The sequence below is a fragment of the Ursus arctos genome, unplaced genomic scaffold (assembly GCF_023065955.2).
Source record: "Ursus arctos isolate Adak ecotype North America unplaced genomic scaffold, UrsArc2.0 scaffold_2, whole genome shotgun sequence".
Classification (NCBI taxonomy): Eukaryota; Metazoa; Chordata; class Mammalia; order Carnivora; family Ursidae; genus Ursus; species Ursus arctos.
Window position 1 is genome coordinate 29,545,176 of NW_026622874.1, and position 22,537 is coordinate 29,567,712.

General features: G+C 38.4%; 2 protein-coding genes across 4 annotated transcripts in view; one reads left to right on the forward strand and one right to left on the reverse strand.

The window, feature by feature from the left end:
* DTL (denticleless E3 ubiquitin protein ligase homolog) overlaps positions 1–8,856 on the reverse strand; it is a 41,574-nt gene extending 32,718 nt beyond the window's left edge. For both annotated transcript variants that reach the window (XM_026509100.4, XM_057315589.1), the window contains exons 1-5: positions 8,681–8,856; positions 3,753–3,878; positions 2,884–2,982; positions 1,795–1,856; positions 1,589–1,709 (exon numbers count right to left, since the gene is read on the reverse strand). In XM_026509100.4, coding sequence (XP_026364885.1) covers positions 1,589–1,709; positions 1,795–1,856; positions 2,884–2,982; positions 3,753–3,878; positions 8,681–8,732 — 460 coding nt within the window. In that variant the 5' untranslated portion in view covers positions 8,733–8,856. The remainder of the gene's footprint in view (positions 1–1,588; positions 1,710–1,794; positions 1,857–2,883; positions 2,983–3,752; positions 3,879–8,680) is intronic.
* A 124-nt stretch (positions 8,857–8,980) lies between these two features.
* Positions 8,981–22,537, forward strand: part of INTS7 (integrator complex subunit 7) — an 88,994-nt gene continuing 75,437 nt past the window's right edge. Inside the window, exons 1-2 of one of the 2 annotated variants that reach the window (XM_026509099.4) lie at positions 8,981–9,281; positions 19,885–20,014. In XM_026509099.4, coding sequence (XP_026364884.1) covers positions 9,188–9,281; positions 19,885–20,014 — 224 coding nt within the window. In that variant the 5' untranslated portion in view covers positions 8,981–9,187. The remainder of the gene's footprint in view (positions 9,282–19,884; positions 20,015–22,537) is intronic. The other variant, XM_044387819.3, reaches the window with a different exon arrangement.

Below are 22,537 nucleotides of genomic sequence, written 5' to 3' on the forward strand. Positions count from 1 at the left end.
TGTGCCCTGTACAAAGGCATTTGGCTGAAGATCTAAAATCTAATCTGTGTTTACCAACCAAACTATGAGGCCATGGGGAACAGTGTCCAACTAGGTAATTCATGCTAGAGCACCTACAGATTACCAGAAGCCATGATAAAAGCTACCAGCTCCAAGTTCTAATTCAATGCCTTTTCTACTCGGCCATATTGGCATAGATTTACCGTATAGAATTTTAAAAATTAAGCAAAGGGATCAAAAGACATAGTGTTTTCCTTTTCTGTTATTCTTTAAATAAATTTACCTTTAGTAAGGTTAATTTTCATGACATTACATTATTTTTTTAAACTCAGAGTCAACTCTAACACAGTAGTAAACTAGAATACAACCATACCTAACTTTATACAATAGATGTGTTAATGAAAATTTCTGCAGAGATAAAAACTATGTCATATATACTTCACGGTTCCACTCTCAAAAGCAAACACAGTCAATTAAAATTGACCTTTTTTTGAGTCCGAATCAGCTCAACAACTCAGTTTAATATTTCTGAGTGCTCACGTGAGTAAATGAAAATGTTTCTTTTAAAAAGAGCATTTCTTAATGATAAAGAAGACTGTAATGTTTGTCTTTATTAATTGAGATTAAAGTCAGATTAATTCAGCCACTTCTTTGAGATGGATGTTAGTCTATTTGTATAAAAAAAAAATATATATATATATATATTCGATGAGAAACTAATGGAGGAAGGAGAAAAGAAATGAAGAGAAATGAAGAGCTAATTCAGACACTCCTAAGTTTTTCCCTAGCTGCTACAGTACTGTGCTGTATTATATATCACTCTTAAAGCCTTCCTTCTCCATTATAATAGTAAAATAAATATAGAAAGATCAATTTTGAGTAAATAATAGTTGAAACATACTAGGGAATTGGGCCATTTAAAGTAATTAAATGGTAAAATTTTTAGGTAGAGAATCATGTCCATTTTATCAGGTTTCCCACTCCAGCCCCACTCTCCATTTAAGTAAAATTTTACTAGCAGAGTTAAAGTAACTAATTTACAAATAGAGTTAATCAGTGTCCAGTACAGCGTTTTGGCCTTAAAGGACAAAGTTGAACAGAGGTATTGTAGCTGTTTATAAATGTTTACCTTATGTGAAGGATTATAGAAAAAAACTATCTGAAGATTCTTTTTTTTTTTTTTTTAAAGATTTTATTTATTTATTTGACAGATAGAGACAGCCAGTGAGAGAGGGAACACAAGCAGGGGGAGTGGGAGAGGAAGAAGCAGGCTTCCCAGCAGAGGAGCCTGATGTGGGGCTCGATCCCAGATCGCCGGGATCATGCCCTGAGCCAAAGGCAGACGCCTAACGACTGAGCCACCTAGGCGCCCCTGAAGATTCTTACAGGAACAGGCTGGAGATAATGTCCACAAGAATGGTACTAAAAGTCAACTTAATCTCATGGAGGATTTCAGTCATGAGACTCTCAATCTCAATGTAGGAAAAGTAGCAACTCTGACAGGGGAAAGGGTGCAAACAATCAAAGCTTCTTATTAACTCACCATAAAGGAGGTTAAGGACATGAAAGAGGATAGGCACAGACCTACCTTTCTCAAACTTAGAAAAGGCAACTGACTTAAGGCTGCACTGATGACCTTTGCATGTTCCGATCAGCTCGCCAGCTTTTACATCCCAAAATTTGGCTGTTTGGTCACCTGCTGCTGTAACCTTACAAAAAATAAGGTAACATAATTTAATAAAGTAACACTTTACCAGTATTCACCCAGATTCCAATAAATTCAAAGTCACTTACAAGTTTAAGTTCACCAGGAACCCAGGCCAGGTCAAAGACAGCATTCCAGTGAGCCATCCATTCTAAACAAAGAAAATGGTGAATGTGAAATGTCTAGACTATGTTCAGGGGTAGCCATATCAATAGCAGTTTGAATTTCTTGAAAGCTAGAGTGAAAAAATAAGTCATGAGCGCCCTATAATCCATGGGCCAAAGAGAACTTGTGTACTCACAGAACTTACATATTTCCTTCACTACTAGAGAGAACTACCATTTGATATCAAATTCCTTTCCATGAAGTGACTAGTAATATATTCTCCAAAATGGAATCTTCCTGAAATATTCTCTAGTTCAAAAATCTTCATCATGCTCTCTGAATGGAATCTAAAGTAGTTTGACATTTAAGGTTCTGCATGCTTTGGCCTTTATCTCTGTTGCAAGGTTTATCTCTCACTGTCTCCACATACCTTATTCCAACCAAACTGGATCCCTCCCTATTCCCTAATTATAGCCTATGCTTTCTTATCTCTAGGCCTTTGCTAATGCTTTCCCCTCCACCTGGCATGTCCTATTCCACCTCCATAGGTTTAAATACTACAGTCCAACTCAAATGTTCTACTCTTTATGAAAAATTGTCCTTGCCATCTTTACTACACGAAAGCTTTCCTCTTGACACCCATGGCATTTTTTTTGTACAGCTGTATTATTCACAGCCTGTTTTATTTATTTCCACACTTGACTTAACTAGTTCCAAATTATTAGCTTCTTAAGATCAGTAGAACTTTGCTTTATATAAGAGAGATGCTTGGTCAACATAAATATTTTAAAGTAGTGTTTCCTCCAACTACATTAAGTGTAAAAGATTTAACTTTTTAAAAGAAGAACTGTTTTTAATTCTAAATCGTATTGTTGTTTTTTTCAACTTTCAGTAAAGGTATTGCCATACTTATAGTATTGACAGAAGGGCCATCTACCATTTTCTTTTAGCCTGGTCCCTAAACAGACTTCATCAGAAGTGAATATAATTGGGAATACATTCAAATAACAATTTACTTGAGGCTTTATGAATTTAAAATAATGTTAAAACAAAAATTTTAGGCCTAGACTTACCTTTGACACACTTCTTTCTATAGGCTTGTGATTCTGTGTTATACAATCTAACGAAGCCTTCTTCATTGGCAACTGCTAGTATATGCTCCATATTGGGAGCTAAATAAGAAATAAAGAATAAGATACATAAAGAGTAACACAAAAATTTTAAAGCAGAGTATAAAGCTATGAAAACAATACAATACAGATAAACTGAAAGCTACAAGTTAAATAAAAAGAATCTGAAGAGGGAAGTTGCTACTACCCAAATAGCATTTGATATGGTAGAGAGGTAATTTGAATGAAAGGTTGCTTAAAATTTGCCATAATATCTAATTTAGTAAATGACTCAAAACCACCAAAATTATCTTCAGATAATCCCTTATTTAGAGAAGGGTAGTACTTAAATAAAACAAGAGTAATACTGACCAATGGCAAAGAAAAGTATACAATATAGGCCACCAGCAGGTTGAGTCTATTAGTTAAATTTCCTTTTCATACTGTTTTATTTTTCCCCTCTTAAACTATTAACAGTGGGGACAAGTACTCTATTTCTGTTTATAAGTTCCCCAATGCATTACAGAGAGATTCCATCAGACCAAAAGGTGCATCCATTGGGCAAAACAGTTTTCATGATGGCTGAACCTTTGCAATCCTTTCCCACTATCAGTTAAAACAAAACAAAACGCTACGATAGTCCTATGCTTTAGAGGAAATATATAATTATGCACAGAGATTTTAAAAGTCTATTTCATAAATCAGAGGAGAACAGCTATTAGAAAAATTCTATCATCTACTTTTTCTTGAATGGGGGGACACCCCGGTATATTTTTTTTTAAGGATGAAATACACCATTTCTGAACAGTTAGCTTACATAGTAATTCTCTTACCAGAAGAGAAGGTACATCCAAAAGGAGGAACTGGGACTCCTGTTTCTCCATAAGAAGTGTGCTCATCGTTACAGTTGCATTGATAACCAGTTAGAAGGGACTGTAGAGGGTACTGGGAAGACCACCCTAAAGTAAGACACAATTCTTTATAGAATTTCAATATATCATCACATTTCAATACGTTTAACAAGTGCAGAGGTAAATGTTTGTTTTTAAAAGCTTTATATACTTTATATAAATCCACTCACTATTCAGGGTCCTCTATAATACAGTCTCTGGTATTTTCCTAAGGGGTCCTTAGGTTAAAATAAAGGGCACTGTCAACTTAAGATAGGCTTACCATCTTAAATGGAGACTCTTGCTGGTACACCAAAGATTTTAAGAAACAAATGGCCTTTGCACATTAAAAAAGATCTTATTCCTCCTGCACCCTTTGATGACAACTACAAAACACAACCCCAAAGACTACCACAACCATTAAAACTGCCATTTTCTTCAATTAACATTTTGTTTCCAGAGTTTCTAAATCAACATTACTGCAAACTCTTTAATTACCTGCAACATCATATATAATCCAATGGTTAAAGAATTAAAGGAAATAATGTATGTAAATTTGCCTACCTAGCTACTAACATACTCACAAGTAAACTCTAATTTCACTTCCTCTTTCTAGTACTGAAATTCTAGGATTCTAAAATGTTCACGACAACTCACAGTTATCTTAAACTATAAACCTACCCCTAGAGTATAATCAGTTAAACCCTGGCTAGTAATAGGGTTAGGGAAGTCTTTAGAGGAGGTGAAATCAAACACATTGAGAGATGAGTAAGTTTCCACTGAATACACAAAAGAGGAAGAAATTCAGGGTAGAGGGAGCATTTATTCTGCTTGGGTCAGAGATCTAATGGGCATAATGGTCCTAAATAAATAGTAAGCAATCTTCGAAGATTTGTTTTATTATTTAGATATGTAGATCAACACATTTTAAATATATAAAAGAAACATTAAATAAATGGTTACTGAGAACTAAATGTTTATTGAGCATCAGGAAACAATGAAGTTACCATCTATTTAGAACTATTTAAATAATTAATAAACTCTCACATTTTAGGGTACCTTCAATTATCACTTTTCATCAAAAATACTCTTTGGAGAAGACATCTCAGGCTGACATAACCTCAGAAAATCTAGCTTTGATGTTCCTAGAGATAAGCTGAAGGAATCAGTCCAAAAGAGGCAAAGAATACAATCCAGATTTAGTAATTATTCCTGGGGGTATTACCTCAAGGTTAGGTATCAGTGTAAACAAGTTATCAAAAGACCACTAAAGAAAGACTACAATAGTTATATTGTAGAGTTCACAAATATCCAGCTACAGAATGAATTTTAAAACAAAAACCTCTGTATATATACACTTGTGGTTTGGGATTAAAAATAATAATAATCTAATGATTGCAACGTACAAATTCAAAAGGACCAAATCTTGAACAATTCAGGCGGAACTGAACATGATAAGCTCTGGATACCTAATTCTTTGCAATTAAACAGTGACTCCTTCAACTCTACCTCACTGCCTACAGACTAATATCCAAACACCAACAAACCGCCTAACATGGTTTAGTAACTTGTCTCTATCTACCCCTCCATTTCTGCACTCCCTACAACACACAGTTGCGGACTGGTCTCTTCAGCAACTTTTGGATCCTTATTGTGCTATGCTGCTTCCAACATGAATGCGTAATGCTTTCCCCCATAACACTCATTTGGAAAAGCCTATTCTTTCCTCAATGTACAATTTAAGACCCTGGGATTACACGCCAATTTTTCAAGGAGTATCCAGGGACATGAGTTTTCAGAGAAGCAGTTGATATAGGTGCATTTCTATAACTGATCTGAGAAGGTTGAGGCTCTTTTTCCTCCTTGCCCTTCATCACTGCTTTTCTTCCACTTTTCAAAAGAAAGGCAATTCCATGCCCCAGTCTTATACCATGCACTGATCCAAGGTACAAAAACTTCTGGGACTCAACTAAGAGACAATAGGATAATTCCTTTAATAAAGACATCATAAACAGCCAAATCCATCTCTTTAAAAGATACACTTCCAATAAAATTTTACTTTTTGCTTCATTTATTTATCAAAATTCAGTCTATATTGTTTTGATCATTTGCATACTAGGAATTTTAACAATTCAATTCAGAGGAAACTTCACACTCAGAGCCTTATGATTACAGAAAATACTGAGTTTATTTTTTTCACAGAGGTGTATGACAGCGTGATCAATAAAATAATTTTTCAAACTTAGAATCAAATTACATTAGGATAAATTCTGTGGGAAAAATAAAGTGGAAATAAAATCAAGGAGGAAAAAGCAACTACAGCTGACCCTCAAACATAGGTTTGAACTGTGGGAGTCCACTTATCTGTGGATTTTTTCCCACAAATATAGAACTGTAAATGTATTTTCTCTTCTTTATGATTTTCTTAGTAACATTTTCTTTTCTCTAGCTTTATTGTGAGAATACAGTATCAATATGTATAACATAAAAAGTATGTGTTAATTGACTATTTATGTTATTGGTAAGGCTTCCTTCCAGTCAACAAGAGGTTATTGGTAAAGTTTTGGGGGAGTCAAAGTTATAGGTGATTTTTAACTGCGTGGGGTTTGGTGACTCTAATCCCTATACTGTTCAAGGTTGAAATGTACATAGAAAATCTGGCAGTTAAAGAGTTTGTTCATATTTTTAAAAAATGATTGAAATGATCATCAAATCACCACAGTATTCATATTCTATCAGGTACATTTTAAATGACAGAGCATTTTTATTATAAATTTCAGCAAGTTTAAACCTATGATAAAAACTTTTAGATAACAACTTATACATAGAAGAGTAATCAGATTTTCACTTTAGAAAGATTGTTGGCAGCAATGTAGAGAATAAAGGGGAGAGAGGGAAACTAGGAGGCAATTTGGGAACCTTGTTATAATGCAGACATTATAACAAGGTTATTAGGGTCCAACCTAGGGAAATGGAATGGTAAGCATAGAACAGATCCAAGTTATAGTGATGAGGCAAAAATCAGTTGGAATAGAGAGAGCACAGATTCAAGAGATTTTAAGGGAACCTTCTGCACCTTGAGGAAAACAGAGGAATTTTGACTGACTCAGGTTTCTGACTGGGAAGACTAGTCTAAAATAACAGGACCACTCCCTAAAATAGGTAATATAGCAGGTTTGGGGGAAAAGTGAGTTCAGTTTTGAGTACTTGAGTTTGAGATGGTTGTGGGATTGACCTGGTGGATGAAGATACTCACACAGCTTTTATAGGAATGGATGTAAAGTATAGGGAATGGAAGGATGCAAGTAGTAGTGGAAGAAACCCTGGTTGTGGCTCATCCATGTAGGAGTAGGCAGAAGGAGAAAAGAGACCCAGAGTGGAATACCAACATGAAAGGGGAAAGAAGATGGTCCTATAAAGTTCAGTGCATAATCTATACCAATGAATGACTTTCAGTGTCTGATACATAACAATAAATGAGTATTCGTAAATGGGGGGGGAGTAGACAGAAAGATTGGGGAGTTAGGAGAATATCTGTTACAAGATAGAGGCTAAGTATAAATAGCTTGCCCCAGGACTCACAGGCGGTAAAGACTGGAGTTGGAATTAAAACTCTGGCAGTTTAATTCCAAAAACAGAGCTCTTTATCACGGGGCAGTACTGCCACACTTAACACAGAGCACAGAGAAGTTACCCAAGCAAGGTTCCAGGAGAGTCAGAGAGAGGGGTATTTAGAGTATAATCACAAAGATTATCCAGGGGGGAAGTAGGTAAGAACGGTATAAAGTTCAGATTGGGGGCAGGAAGTTGTGGGACTACTCCTCAGTCTACTTCTCAATATCCTCTTCCTAGACCTTTGCCTTAATATAAAAAGTTCCCTTCTCAGATTCTTTTTTGTTTTACACATGGTTTCAAGGGGAAAGAAGACCTAGTCCATTTTTAAAAGAAAGAGATTTCATTTGTATCCAACCTTAGTCTGGGTAGTAACTCCCGCCTCAGAAATTTACCAGAAAGTTTCAGGTCAATGACACCCAAACCTAAGCTCAAAACTCCCACTGGGGATATTTTAACCTAAGGAGCCTCAAGTTCCTTAGGAATTTGGATTCTTTAAGAACTTAGGAACGAGGAAGTTGGATTTTTACATACTTTGGAAAAATCCCCCAAGTTATACCGTTACAGTGAAAAACAAACCAAACAAAACATTTTGATCCCATTTCTGTAAATAACAATACATATTACCTTGGCATTGGAAAACATTTGGAATAATCTACTTTAATCTATCACGAGTGGTTATCTCTGGGGGAGGTGGTTATGGTCATTTTTCACTCTGTAATTTCATATTTTTACGCACATGTAGTAATCAGGGGGAACATTTTTTTGACCATGCTAGAAGCAGATGTTGTCTTCTCGGCTGGAATGAGTTCTTTAATAGCGGGTCACACTCACAAGTATATATAACGAATAGTAGGGCTCACTAAAGTTCTACAACACATGAATCAGTGAATCAACAAATCAATCAGTGAACACGAGTCCTGACGATCTCCCATAGCTGTGGAACCGCGCACACACACACAAATGCACGCATTTTCCAGTTACCGTGCAACATAGAAGCCGTAAAGAAGGCCAGTCGATTCGACTTTCTTCCCTCCTTCAGCCCATATTACGATTTTAAAAATCCCGATTACGATTAAAAGTGTCCCAAGGGCAAGAAAGTGCAGCTTTCTTCAGTAGTCCTCGCTAACACGAACTCACTCTGGCCGTGGGAGAAGTCGGGGGCTGGGAAACAGAGTTGGAGTCGGCCTTGGTCCGCCGTGTTGTTCGGGGGAGGTGAAGCCCGCCAGCAAGAAGAAGCGGTTAGGGCCGTTACTCACCATTTCTCGGGACGCCGAACTGGGGCTGGCGGAGCACCGAATTGAACAGCATCTGGGCCAGAGGAAAAGGTTCAACTGACAGAAAAGCCGTGGAAATGCCCCTCAGGTTCAGCAGAAATCGTATCTTGCACCCCTCAGAACACGACTAGTTATTGCCTCCAACTCCCGCCACTGTAAGCCCCGGCCACCAAACTCCCCGCCAAACTGACGTCACGCCCCCTGATTGGCTCCCGCCGAGGCGTCCGGGCGCCTCGGAGTCACTTCCCCCTTCCAATCCCCGCCTCCTTTTCTCCGAGCCGCGGGAACCCAGAGTTCAGGAGCTCCCTGAGCGCCTGCGCGGGGGGCCGCAGAGGCGCTGGCGAACGGCGGGGTGACCAGGGCGCATGCGTAACAGGGCTTGACAGAGCGCGGAGGAAAAATCCGCGAGAAGGTGGTGGAAGAAGATGGCGGTGCTGGGGCAGAGTTTGCAATCTTTTTAAATAGGCTAGTCGAGTGACTATTCGGGTCATGGCGTCAAACTCAACTAAGTCTTTCCTGGCAGATGCCGGCTATGGCGAACAGGAGCTGGATGCTAACTCTGCCCTTATGGAATTAGACAAAGGTATTCGAAAGAGCGGGCTGAGCGGGTGAAACGGGCGTGGGGGGCAGTGGCGCCACCACGCGGTGGTAGCCCCCGGCCAGACGCATGCGCCTAGCTTCCCTGGGCGGGGGCGAGGGCGGGCACCTATGCTTTTGGTGAGTCTAGAGCATTTCCCGCTTTGGGAGATTGCAGGAAAATTGCAGTGTTGCTGGTTTGCCTTTGCACCAGCTGAACAAGTAGTGAGCTCCAGTGATGGGCCCCGTTTGACCGCTTGAGGGCACAGTCCCCCGATTTTCCAAGCAGTTTGTAAAAATGCTACATTTGAATTGTGAAAATATTTGTGGGTACGTTCAGTTGAGACAAGGTCTTATCAAGAGTGCCGGTAATAATCTTGCAGCACTTTATAACAATGTATTTTATTTCTGTAACTCTTACCTGCGGGTTACTAAGTCATTAAATACGACCAAGAAAATCCGAAAAGCATATCTCCTCTTTCTGTAAATTCCTCGAGTTCTATTTTCCTGTGGGAGGAGCGGTGGGGGGTGGTAGGGCCGCTTGGTGTAGTGGAAGGAGCTTTGGAGTTAGACTGAGTCGAATTCTAATGCCACCAATTTTGTGATCATGGACAGGTACCTAACTTCACCCAACCTTGGTTTTTTTGTCTGCAGAGTGGGTCCAGTACCATTGAGCTTGCAAGACTGTTGTAAATACTAAGTGATATAATTGTATGCAAACGAAGCCTTTATTAAATGCTAAAGATATGCCTTCTTAGGCTATGGGAGGCAGAGGCAAATATTTGACACTAAAGAACTCAAGTATTAAACCTTTGTTTCAGTGATTTTTATTGAATGGGGGGAAACATTTTGTTACCTGGTATACAGTTAATTCTTCCTTAACCATAGTCAGTATATAATATATTGAGAATTGGGACTACGGGTTAGAAGGATCTGTCTTTAAGTCCGCTTTGAGCCAGTTCCCAGCTCTTACTTGGACACTGTTAACTTTTTTGGGATTTTGGGGTTTTTTGTTTTTTAACCTGTAAACACTTCTAGTGGGTAGGTCTAGATCAGAGTTTCTCAGACTTTTTAAAAAGCTTTTAACTCCTTGTGACCAACATAAAAATGTCACAGCACTCCAATGAGATATTCCTTTGGTTGAGTCACAGTATATTTAGTGCATTCCCATCAGTCAAGAAAATGATGTTGAGCTTTTTACTTTTTCTTACCAAAGCTTGTAGGGCCTTTCCCTCTGCAGTACAAAATTATAGTATTAGATCTGTTTTCCATTCTGGAAATTTCTTCCTTATTCCCTAGTGAGAGTTGCAGGTCCAGATATCTAATAACCCCACCAAATCAAAAGATATTTTCTACCACTCTGGGCCAGGTGGGCTTGTTTCATAATGACGGTAAGAAAGTGGTTGTAGAGCAGAGATCAGGATCAGGCTCTGAGATGTCAGAAAATCTGGTATTGTTTAATTCCTAAAAATTTGCCATTATGTTAAGAAAAAAACTCACAATTTTTGCTCCTTAGAAGTTGAAATAGAACTATTTCAGTTCTGTAAGAAATAAATGGATGACTATTGATTGTTTAACTCTAAACCAGCTGTCAGTCCTAGGCATTAAGTACGTTATCACGTTCCATTCTCCCAGCAATACCCCAGGTGAGTATTTCCCAGATGAGTCTCAGGCTCAGAAAGATAATTTGAACAAGATTAGAACAAAATTTTTGTTCTTTTTCACCTCACCATGCTATATACCTTTTAAAGCTGTTAGGAAATTAGATTACAGAAATAGCCAGTTTCATTAGAATATAGTTTAGTATTTTAACAATTGAATCATTTCATACTTTATCTGTTAAAATATTTGTTTTATGAGTCAAAGTTCGTAGGGTCAGAAGGCTGCAAATTCTAACCTTCTTTTAATTCCAAATCATCTAGACTAGAGTTTACCAAAGTGCATTCCAAGGAATATTGTTTTTAAAATATTTTAATGGGAGTTTCTTACTCCATAGCCTCTCTTCCTGTCCCTCCCTCCTTCCCCCCAAAGCATACAGACGCTCACGTTCGCACACCTTACTTCCTTAGGGTTTGTCCTAGGGAAACAACAATAAAACAAAACACAGCGCTTGCCTCTGTAGAACTTAACTTTTGGACAGAGAAAACAGGCAATATGCAAATACAGTAAGCATATATTATGACAAATAGTAGAGAAAAATGAAACTAATGAAGGGGGCTGGAGAAAACTGGGTGTGGAGTTGGGGTTGGTTATTTTATATAGGATAGTCAGGGAAAGGCCTCATTGGTCAAATAGAGGAATAGCAAGTGCAAAGGCCCTGAGGTTGGAGCCTGTTTTGCATGCCATTTCTGGAATAGAGTGATAGACATTGAAGATAAAAAGATAACCAGAAGCCAGTTCATGTAGGGCAGTACAAACCATTGAAAAGACTGGCTATAATTCTGAGTGAGATGGGACACCGTGGGGGATTTTCAGCAGATCTGTGGCATATCTGGCTTAACTTTGAGAAGATCAGTTTGGCTGCTGTGTTGAGAGTACATTGCAGAGATAGAAGTAGGGAAACTAGTGAGGAGGCAATTATAACAATCCAGCGTGGGTGTAGAGGGGAATATAGTGGCTTGGGCCACTTCAGTGAGTATGTGTGAAATGCTGAGATTCTGGATATATTTTGAAGGTAGAGCCAACAAGGTACACTAATGAATTTGGTGAGAATGTGAGAATTAGTGGTCAGGAAAACCTTAGAGGTTTTGGTCTGATCTAGAAGTATATGTTGCCATTTACTGAGTGAATGAAAGTGAAATCGGTTTGGGACTGCTAAATTTGAGACCTCTCATAATCATCCAAATGGAGGTGTTGAGTAGGCAGTTAGGTGTACAGATGTGACACTTGAACTCCATTATGAAGAAACATCTGTGGCACTAGTGTCCTAAGATACACACTTGGGTAATGTCATTTATAGCCTGTTGCACTTTGTTCTGAGCCTTTTGAGCAAGCATGGCAGTAAGCTATTTGTTTCTGATCTCTCTAGGAATAAATGGATGCTGTTTTGAAGCTGAGTCAAGTCCATTCCTTCAGGATGTAGTTAGCAACACAGGAAAGTAATCATGTGATAGCCATTCATTCATCCAGCAGATATTTCTGGATCACCTACATTGTGTTAGTCACCGTACTCAGGCTTAGGGCTGTATTAGTGAACACAACAGCTTTAAGAAGGAAACAGAGCTAGATGAAATATGGCTTTGTTGGTAGGACAAAAAGTTTGGATTTTATGCCAAATGCATTGAGAAGACACTGAAAGTTTTTAAGCAGAGGACTGACTTGGATTGGTTTACATTTTTAGAGATCACTCTAGCTGCTATGTAGAGGTCTTTCTGTCCCTTTTTTAGAGGTTTAAGCTGATAACCATACTGACTGAATTTCTGTGACGACTGATCAGAGTTAAGTGTTAAAATCAAATACAGCTTACATTTATCTGACACATTTCATAATATGGACAATCACTAATGTAGGCATTGTAAAGGACATATCTCACATAAATTACTCTAAGAAGTATAACTTTTTCGCTAGTATAACTTCTGCATAATCTAAACTGACAGAAGGTGTCCTGATGATTTAGGGAAGTCTATGCAAGATCTCCTTCACCGTGAGTGAAAAGGAGAGAGTCTCCCTTAAATGACATCACTTAGCCTATCTGATTCCTGTAAGGTGACCTCGAAAGGGTGAGGTGAAAGAGCAATGGGGAAGGCAGTGGTTCCCTTTCTTGCAGCTGGGCAATAGGAAGGGAGGAAATACAGGAGATGGAGTTGCTACTTGAGGTGTGGGGGAACTTACTGCTGCATGAAAAATGTGATGGGATGCTCAATGAAAAGTTAAAATATGAAATGGAAAATTGATATAAATCAGGACAACTATTTATTCTCCCTTATTTTCCCCTTAGAGGCTATTCCCTCACCTATATTCCAAAACATGTGAATTCTCAGACTGTGAGAGGCCACAGATTGCTGTTATATTGTCCATATTGGCACAGATGTGGTTGGTGTTATGATAAATAGAAGGCTTTGGAAGTATCTCCATATTCCCTACTAAAGAGAGAGGCTTTGCAGCGAGGCCTGTCCAGGTGACTAATTCCATGCCATAACCGATTGATTCCGATGCGGACATGTGACCCACACGGAGTCAATCTAATTCTCTCTTGAGAATCTGTACCACCAGACCATATTTAGTCTGACAGTGTCACGAAGTGGACCTGTACGTTCATGTGGAATTGAGAGTCTTAACATCTCAGCTCCTGATTGGTGATCATTTGATGGGTCAGGAACTAGTTCAAAAACCCAAGACCCTTTTTCAGTTCTTACTGAAATCTGTAGACTCATTTTCATAGATGGCTAAGAGCTACTGTCTTGTAACTTAAAAAACGAATTGTTAAATATTCCTGAAAGTTGGTATTCATAAATAAACTAATTTGTTTATGATTCTAAATCAGTATTCTGTGTGCATGCCACACAATATTGCATACATCTCACCATGTACAATTACAGACAATTTATGAAATTTGGGTGAAGGGTATTTTATTATTATCAGTTGTGTTAACTACCATTTCAGTTTTTTCTATTCCTGCTTTTTAAATATAGTTTACTGAGACTTGCCATTATCGATTTATTAAGCTATGGGTTGTTAGGTTACCTCATAATGTGTGGTGCATATTTGTGTTGGTATTTTTCCTGCTCTCACCCCCATTTTTAATGAATACACTTTAAGATATATGTGTGTTATGGTTCCTTTCTGAGTCATCCTCACTCCTTAGCTAAAGCGAATGTGTAGAACAAACCCTCCTGAAATGTGCTTGGAAGGTAATGTGTATTCCCAGTATTCTTTGTAACTTTGTAAGGGGTGTTCATCATGTTGGTGGTCCCTTAGCATCTTGTGATCACTCCTGTGCTTTAGGAATGACCCACACTCCAAGCCCTGCCTCACCAGGGTGGAAGGAAAAGCTCACCTTCCTGGCTTCCCTTGCAAGAGCGCAGGATGTGAACTCCGCCCTGCGGAGACCTCTTCTGGGCTCTGTGATTTAGGAGTTCAGCAGCGCAAGAAGGCATAGTTGGAGAGCACTCTCACAGTTCTGTGTCCTGGCAGCCACAGCGGCGGCAGCGTTCCTAGGGGACGGTAGCAATGGCAATGGCTACAGGGTTCCTGGATGACAGCAGAGCTGATTGTAGCATCTGGTGTTTCCTAGCAACAGGACTTCTCATCTAATCAGTCTGGCAGTGTGGTATTAGGTGTTCTTAGATGTTTAGCCTTGAAACTGTTAGGTTTTTAATAAACTCATGTTCTGCCTCATCAGCCAGTTAGCTTGTGTTGCTTGAAGCTAAGAAATCTGGCTGATACATGCTACCTGGAATTGTGTGCTGTTTTGAAAACTTGATTACTGTACATAACAATCCCCAAGTTTACCATCATTTATGTTATTCTTCCTCAGTTCCCTAGAATTTGTCTTTCCTCGGAATTACACCGCTCTAAATCATAATTTAAATATCCTTTTTGAAATCTTAACCTCTGTCCTCTAGCTAGTTACTTGCTCAAGGTGTATTTTATTTAGCATAATAATTTAGGACCATAGACTCTGGAACCGGATTGCCAGGAAGTGAATCCCACGTCTGCCATTTATTAGCTGTTGTTTCTTAGGCACATTGCATAACCAGTCTTTGTGTCATTTTTAAAGTGGGGATAATAATAGTACCTAACTTCTATGTTTGCAGTGAGAGTTTAATTCATGTGAAGTGCTTAGTAAAGTGGCACAGAATAAGCACATAATATGCACCATCACCATCATCAGGACTAATTGCTGTATTGATTATTCTTTGTTATCATTCAGACCTCAATGTGTTCACTAGTTTCCCCTACCCATCAGACTCTTCCTGTTGTTTCTTCTTTACCGAGCTTAGATTTCATGGTGCCACATTTTATTAACTTCATTAACTTTCTTACTAGCACTTTACTTACTTATTTTTTTAAAAGATTTTATTCATTTGAGAGAGAGGGAGAGAGCATGAGCAGGGGGAAGGACAGAGGGAGAAACAGACTCCCTGCTGAGCAGGGACACCCCCCCCCCCCCACCGACATGGGGCCCGATCCCAGGACTCTGGGATCATGACCTGAGCCAAAAGCAGACACTTAACCAGCTGAGCCACCCAGGTGCCCCCTTACCAGCAGTTTAAATTATCATCCAAGATTCTCTTCTAGTTATGTGTGCCCAACAGCAGCCAAAAATTGCTAGAGAAAGATTGTCGGGTACATGGCTATTATCAGAAATGATAGCAAACCCAAATGGGCCTTCAGCACAGACCTGCAGTACTACAGTGTTTTCTTTGGTCAAGACTCCCACCTTCTTTAGTGACATTGCAGATCTTTAAATTTTTCAAAACTAGAAATTCTGGGTTTTATGTGAGATCTCATTTCATTTTTAAAATTTGACAATGAATTCAAAGCCTTTAAAAAACATTGTTATCTATCAGATGAAATTTGTCTGAGGGCCAAATTTAGCAAACTAATAGTTTTCTAACTCCAGTATAGGCAGGACAGTTAAAGAGTATGGAAGTGTGGAATCGTATGGATAGCTTGATGATCTAAGTTCCTGCCTCCTCAGAGTAACTAAACAGATGCCTGGGCCCCAGCCTCAGATTCAGTAGGTTTGGAGTAGAACTCTGGCACAGGTATTTTTGAAAAGTTTTACAAATGTTTCTGATGCAGAACCAGAGCTGAAAACCACTAGCCTAGCAAACTGTTCTGCACATGTGAAGTGCTAAAAGAGCCTAGAATAATGAATTTCACTTCTGTCAAATGAAGGTTGAATGAATAAGCAATTTACAGACAACCTATTTTAGTTCTGGCTAGTCTACCTGCATGTTGCAACTGACTTAAGCACTGTTTAATTGCAGGCACTGAAAAGAAAGAGAGCTCTGTTTCTTTGGTGAGAGAATACAAAGATAAAGAAACAGCAATAGCATTCCTCCACCTTAATCTCTGGTTTTAGAACAAGAGTGCTGAGTGCCTGTTTTCAGGTGATTGCCTTATCCTGGAATTGAAATTGGCCAAGAGCAAGCAAGATGGGTACCATACTGCCCCCAGCCTAGGATTCTTGCTAAATCCTAGGTCTTAATACACTTCTCTCTTCTCTTGCACCGCAGCTTCTGTTCCTGAGAGCCAGCCTTTCTTGTTTCCTTTTCCCTAAAGCTCTTACATCAGTTATTAAAAAAGAAATTTACTATTCTTTAACTTATTTATTCTGATCAGCCCTGTTATAGGAAGGAGGGTCTATTTTATCTTAAGGAAGTAAAAGTTGACAGTATTAGAGAAATCAAAACATTTCTCTGGCCAGATTCAAAATTATCTTTGGTACATTTAAAATCATCATATTTAAACCAAAGAATGTAGTCTGTGGTTGTGTTTTTTAAGGGAAAGTGAAACAAATCATATTCTGTTAGCAAACTCCCTCTTAATGGGCTGCCTCCTACTTTACCTTTTTCATTCCAACCAAGGTTAATTCATTACAAACAGAACTTTACTCTCTTTTGCATCAGTCAGCTACTGGCAGAAAGAAGAGAAGGAAAAAAGTCCGATTACTATGGATTGTCCCAACAGATTCCCACAGCACATACACACAAACACATCTGTTCCTTGGCTCTCACCTCCATCCTCAGACTTGGCCCTTCCTCTTCTCCCCTTCCGTTTTGTCCTTACTACCCTATGTGTGTGTTTCTTGACCCCTTCATCAAGTCAGGGCTTTAGAAAAGCTTTTGAGGCTACATCAGCCATTGCCAGTTACCTAGAACATTTCCACAGGTACTGTGGTTGGAAGAGGACTTAGGAGCTTTAGTGGCAGTTCTGTGTATGGAGGCGGGGGGGTAGGGGAAGAATGGAGCAGGCAAAGAAGGAATATGTTCTAAATATCTCAGTTAGAAACTTGAATTAATTTTCAATTAATTTTCCCATAGGAACTTTTATTATAAGTGGTTATTGTATTCTGGAATATGATGAGTGCTGATAGTGCCGTTTTTTTCCTACGAGGAAATACATTCCAAGTACCAAATAACCAACTTGAGTGCATTTACAGAATTCAAGCCATTAATAAGTTGTAGAAATTGCCTATGCAGATTTACTCTGTGGTTATCTTTTGTATTGAAACATACTGACAATAAAGAGTCCTCAGACGAATATTTCCTTTGTCATTTTTTAACAGTGAGTAGGGTTTATTGAACAGAGATATTCTAGGGCACTTATTCTTGTACGAATATGGATATAATTAGCATTTTATAGATGCTAGAATACTAAAAGAAATCTTTGAAGCTGATGCTATTAATACCATATCAAGATATTCATTCTAAATGAATATTTTTTAGGGATTGAATATTAACTTTTTGTTTGTTGGGTTTTTTTATATTTTTAAAATCAGATTTATGTAGGTATAATTTATAGATAATTAAATTCACCAAATGGATGCAGTCATGAAACCACTACCACAGTCAAGACATAGAACATCTCCTTTACCCCAAAAACTTCTCCTGTATCCGTTTGTAGTCAGTTTTCTTTCTCTAGCCTTGGCAACCGCTGATCTATTCTCTGTCCCAAAGTTTTGCCTTTTCTCAAATGTCCTATAAAATAGTCATACAGTATTATAGTCTTTTTTGGGTCTGACTTCTTTTACTTAGCATAGTGATTTTAGGATCCACCCTTGTTGCATGAATCAGCAATTTTTTCTTTTTTATTGCTTAGTGGTAGTCCATTGTATGGCTAGACCACAATTTGTTTATTCATTCACCAGTTGATGGACATTTGGATTTTTTCCAGTTTGGGATTATTATAGATAAAGCTGCTGTGAGCATTTAAATACAAATCTTTGTATGGACATATGTTCTCAAAGCACTTGGATAAATATTTAGAAGTAGGATTGTTGATTTTATGGTTAAGTATAGGATCGTCTTTATAAAAAACAGCCAACTGTTCTCCAAAGAAACATACAGTTTTGCATTCCCACCAACAATATATGAGAGTTATAGTTGCTCCATATCCTCATTAGCACTTGGTATTGTCAGTCTTAAAATTTTTTAGCTTCTAGTGGGTATGTAGTAGTATCTTAATGTGGTTTTTAATTTATATTTCCCTGATGACCAACAGTGTTGAACATCTGTTAACTTGCATGTATTTGCCATTCATATTTCTTTTTTAATGAAATTTCCCTTCAAATCTTGCCCATTTCAAAAATCAGGTGGTCCTCTTATTGAGGCATAAGAAGTATGGATGCTGTCTGTGGAGCGACCCTGTTGGGTGGAGGCTGGAGGTGTGGGTGGTGAATTCACCCAAGACAGAACAAAGCAGATAGTAGTTTATCGAGGACACTGCAAGGGAGACTGTGAGGAGGCAGTGGTGGAGGGGGGTGGAGTATAGTGGGGGAAGTGAGGAGGCATGGGAACTACGGAATTTTCCTTTTTTGGTACCTGTGCCTGGTTGTAAGTAGCCCGTTGGTCAGCTAGGGTTTATGGATATTTTGAGGTGGGTCACCTAATGGGCCTGTCTGCATTCAGCTCAGTGGTCGCTGTGGGCCCCTTTACCTTACTCAGTTTCCATTGCTCAAGCCTATGGCTTAAAAGTGGCCTCCACATTATCCTTTATGAGATATGTGTTCTGTAAATATTTTTTTCTGGTGTGCGGCTTGTCTTTTCATTCTCTTAACAGTGTCTTTTGAAGAGCAGAAGTTTTTAATTTTGTTGGAGTTTATCACTTTTTATTCTATGACTCATGCTTTTTGTGTTTTATCTAAGAATTCTTTGCTTAACCCAAGCTCATAAAAATTTCCTCCGTATTTTCTTTATATGGTTTATAATTTTGGCTCTTACATTTAGGTCTGTGGTTCATTTTGAGTTAATTTTTGTATATGGTGCAAATTAAGAACCGGGGTTTTATTTATTTTTGCTTATGGATTCCCATTTGTTCCAGAATAATTTGTTAAAAAGAGTATCCTCTCCCCATTGAATTATTTTGGCCCCGTTGTTAGCTCATGGGTTTGAGACCTTTCTTCTTTCCTAACATGAAGCATTTGATGTTATAAATGTTTCTTCAAGAACTGTATCCGCTGCATCGCACAGGTCGTGCTTTCATTTGCATTCAGTTCAAGAGATTTTTCTAATTTCCCTTTCACTTATGGCTCATTTAGAAGTTGTTTAGTTTCCAGATATTTGGGAATTTCGTAGATATTTTTCTCCTAGTCATTTCTAATTTAATTCCACTATGGTCAGGGAACATAACAAAATATGGCTTCAGTCCTTTTAATTTTGCTGAGATTTGTTTTCTGGCCCCGAGTATTTTTAAAATACTCAATCTTTTTTGAAAAAAAAATTTGTTTCCTTTTCATTATCTTATATCTAAAGAGGCGGTTTACCAATTTACTATTTTGTTGGCCGTTTTTATTTTTAAAAAGCTCATGAGTTACAGTGGTATCTTACCTAATTGTGAATGACTGTTATGTTATGACTGTGTGATGCTGTGTGGGTATTTGCTATTTTCGCCTTGTAGCCACAGGTTTCTAAGCTGTTCTCCCGTTTTTGTGCTTTTCATAGGTCTAAGATCTGGCAAACTTGGTGAACAGTGTGAAGCAGTTGTTCGCTTTCCCAGGCTCTTTCAGAAATATCCATTCCCTATTCTCATCAATTCTGCGTTCCTAAAGTTAGCAGATGTTTTCAGAGTTGGGTAAGTCTTTTTAAAGCCTCAGTGTCGTAAAGTACTTTGTTCAGATTTCTTTGTTATTAATGTTGTGGTTCTTTATTGTTTTGCTCTTTGGGACTTCCACATGGTTAGTGACCATTTTAGTGGATGTACGTAGCAGTTTACAAAGCTTTTTGGTGTGAAATGTAATGGCATTTTAAGCAGAAATGAAGTTATAAGTCAGAGAGGACTTATTTCTTTGGGGAACAGAATAAATCCAATTAAGATAATCTCAATATATATATATTGCATCCTTTGGAAGTATCTGTGGTTTGCAGACATTGTTTTGGGGAGTTCCTGATTTAGTAACTTATTTTATTTTATTTTTATTTTTATTTTTTTTTAAAGATTTTATTTATTTATTCAACAGAGATAGAGACAGCCAGCGAGAGAGGGAACACAAGCAGGGGGAGTGGGAGAGGAAGAAGCAGGCTCATAGCGGAGGAGCCTGATGTGGGGCTCGATCCCGGATCACCGGGATCACGCCCTGAGCCGAAGGCAGACGCTTAACCGCTATGCCACCCAGGCGCCCCAGTAGTAACTTATTTTATAACACAAGATTACATGTTACTGTGAAGTGCCTGAAACATGGAAGGCCTGGATAAATACCTTTTGGGTTATTTTTTTTTTTTTTTTTTTTTTTGTCCCCACCAGTCCATTTCCTGCTTCTTTCGACTAGTTTCCATGCACTTTGTGTTCAAACACCAAATCAGACGTGAAGGGGAAGAGATGTGTAGAATTAGCTTTAGAGAAGAGGAAGACTGTCTGACCTCCTGGCCTTGGTCATAATATGATGGAGGAGATTTAATTCATCCCTAGGGCTTCTCTTTCTGTCACTGCCATTTGGGTATCTTGCAGCAGGATTGCAGGCATTGCTAACTGCTTCTGCTTCGTATTCTAAGTGTAGGCTTCACGCTACCAAACACCATACGATTCCTACATGTAGCTCCCGTTTTCTCTAGGTACAGCAGCGGAGCAGTGTTTCCAAACTTTGCATCTTGAAAACTCTCACGTGATCTCCTCTGATCTTGAGTATGTTATTCCAGTTCCACATTCCTTCTTGATACTTGAGTCTTCGTTCCTTTATGTTATCCTTTCCCTAATATATGCTTAGAGTTCTTGGCCTTGGCTTTAACATTTCTCATCCTTCCTTCTCATACATGTCTGAGGATGTCAGGTAACATCCAGGGAACTGATACAATAGGACACATCAGAAAGGATTGAATGGGGTCCACTGTGGGAGGAGAGAGAGACAGAGCTGTAAATGCTGAGTTACAGGACGTCTAATATCTCTTACAACAGACGTGAGTTTTTTATTTCCTATCAAATGTATGGCATATGGTTTGCCAAGGCAGTTCTGTCAGTCCCCACCACCAAGGTCACATACCTGTTGACCACAACCGAGTCAGCCCCAGCTGTTTGTTTTATTACTTCTGATTTGCTAGTTATAAAATGGTCCTTCATTGCTATTTTAACTAGCATTTTATAAATAACTTGGGAGGTTGACTATTTTGCCATGTGATCTCATTTTCTTTACTACAAATTTTCTATTTGTTTGCTTCCTTAATTTTTGTCTTATGTATAATCTTTGATGAAAATCCTCAAACATACTAAATTTTTGTGAGTAATATTGTCAGTATTCTTTGATTAGAAAAAGATGTGAAGGGGTAATGGGGACATTTATTTCACCCATCTGCAGTAATATGAGTAACTAACGTTTACTGAGCTCTTTCTATACATCAGATGCACATGTTTTCACAGGTGAGGTAAGCACTGTTGATCAGCGTCATATAATTGAGGACACTGAATTGAGCAGAGAACGTTAACTTGTCCACAGTGATAATACAGTTAGTGAGAGACAGAGCCAAAATACCAGTCTTGGCAGTTGGTCTCCAGAATCTATGATATATTACCTTTCTGTCAGTTTGAACGGTTGTATTTATTGTATATAATAAATTTAAGACATACCTGGATGAGCAGTCTGTACAACATGAGAAAATTATTATTTTTAGGAAAAATGTCAGACATTTGAAAAGGATTCCTTATGTTTTGTTTTGTTTTGTTTTGTTTTGTTTGGGCATTTCAGGTACACTAACAAATGCAAAAGCAAAAACTTGAGAATCCCTCTTCCAGTTGGTGAAGTAATCAAATATGCCAATCACTCCCACAATCATGTCATCTGCAAATCAGGGCAGGTTCTCTTCCTTTTTGATCTGTGTGTCTTTTATTTCCTTTTCTTACTGTACTAACATGAAGTTTCAGCCTTATGTCGAATAAGAATAATGAGAGCTGGCATATTTGTCTTTTCCCCAGAATTCTGAGGAAAGCATTCATTCTTTTACCCCCTAAATATAGTGTTAGCTGTAGGCTTTTGGTTTATATTCTTTATCAGGAAGAAGTTTTCTTCTTCTTTTTTTTTTTTTTTTTTAAGATTTTATTTATTTATTTGACAGAGATAGAGACAGCCAGTGAGAGAGGGAACACAGGCAAGGGGAGTGGGAGAGGAAG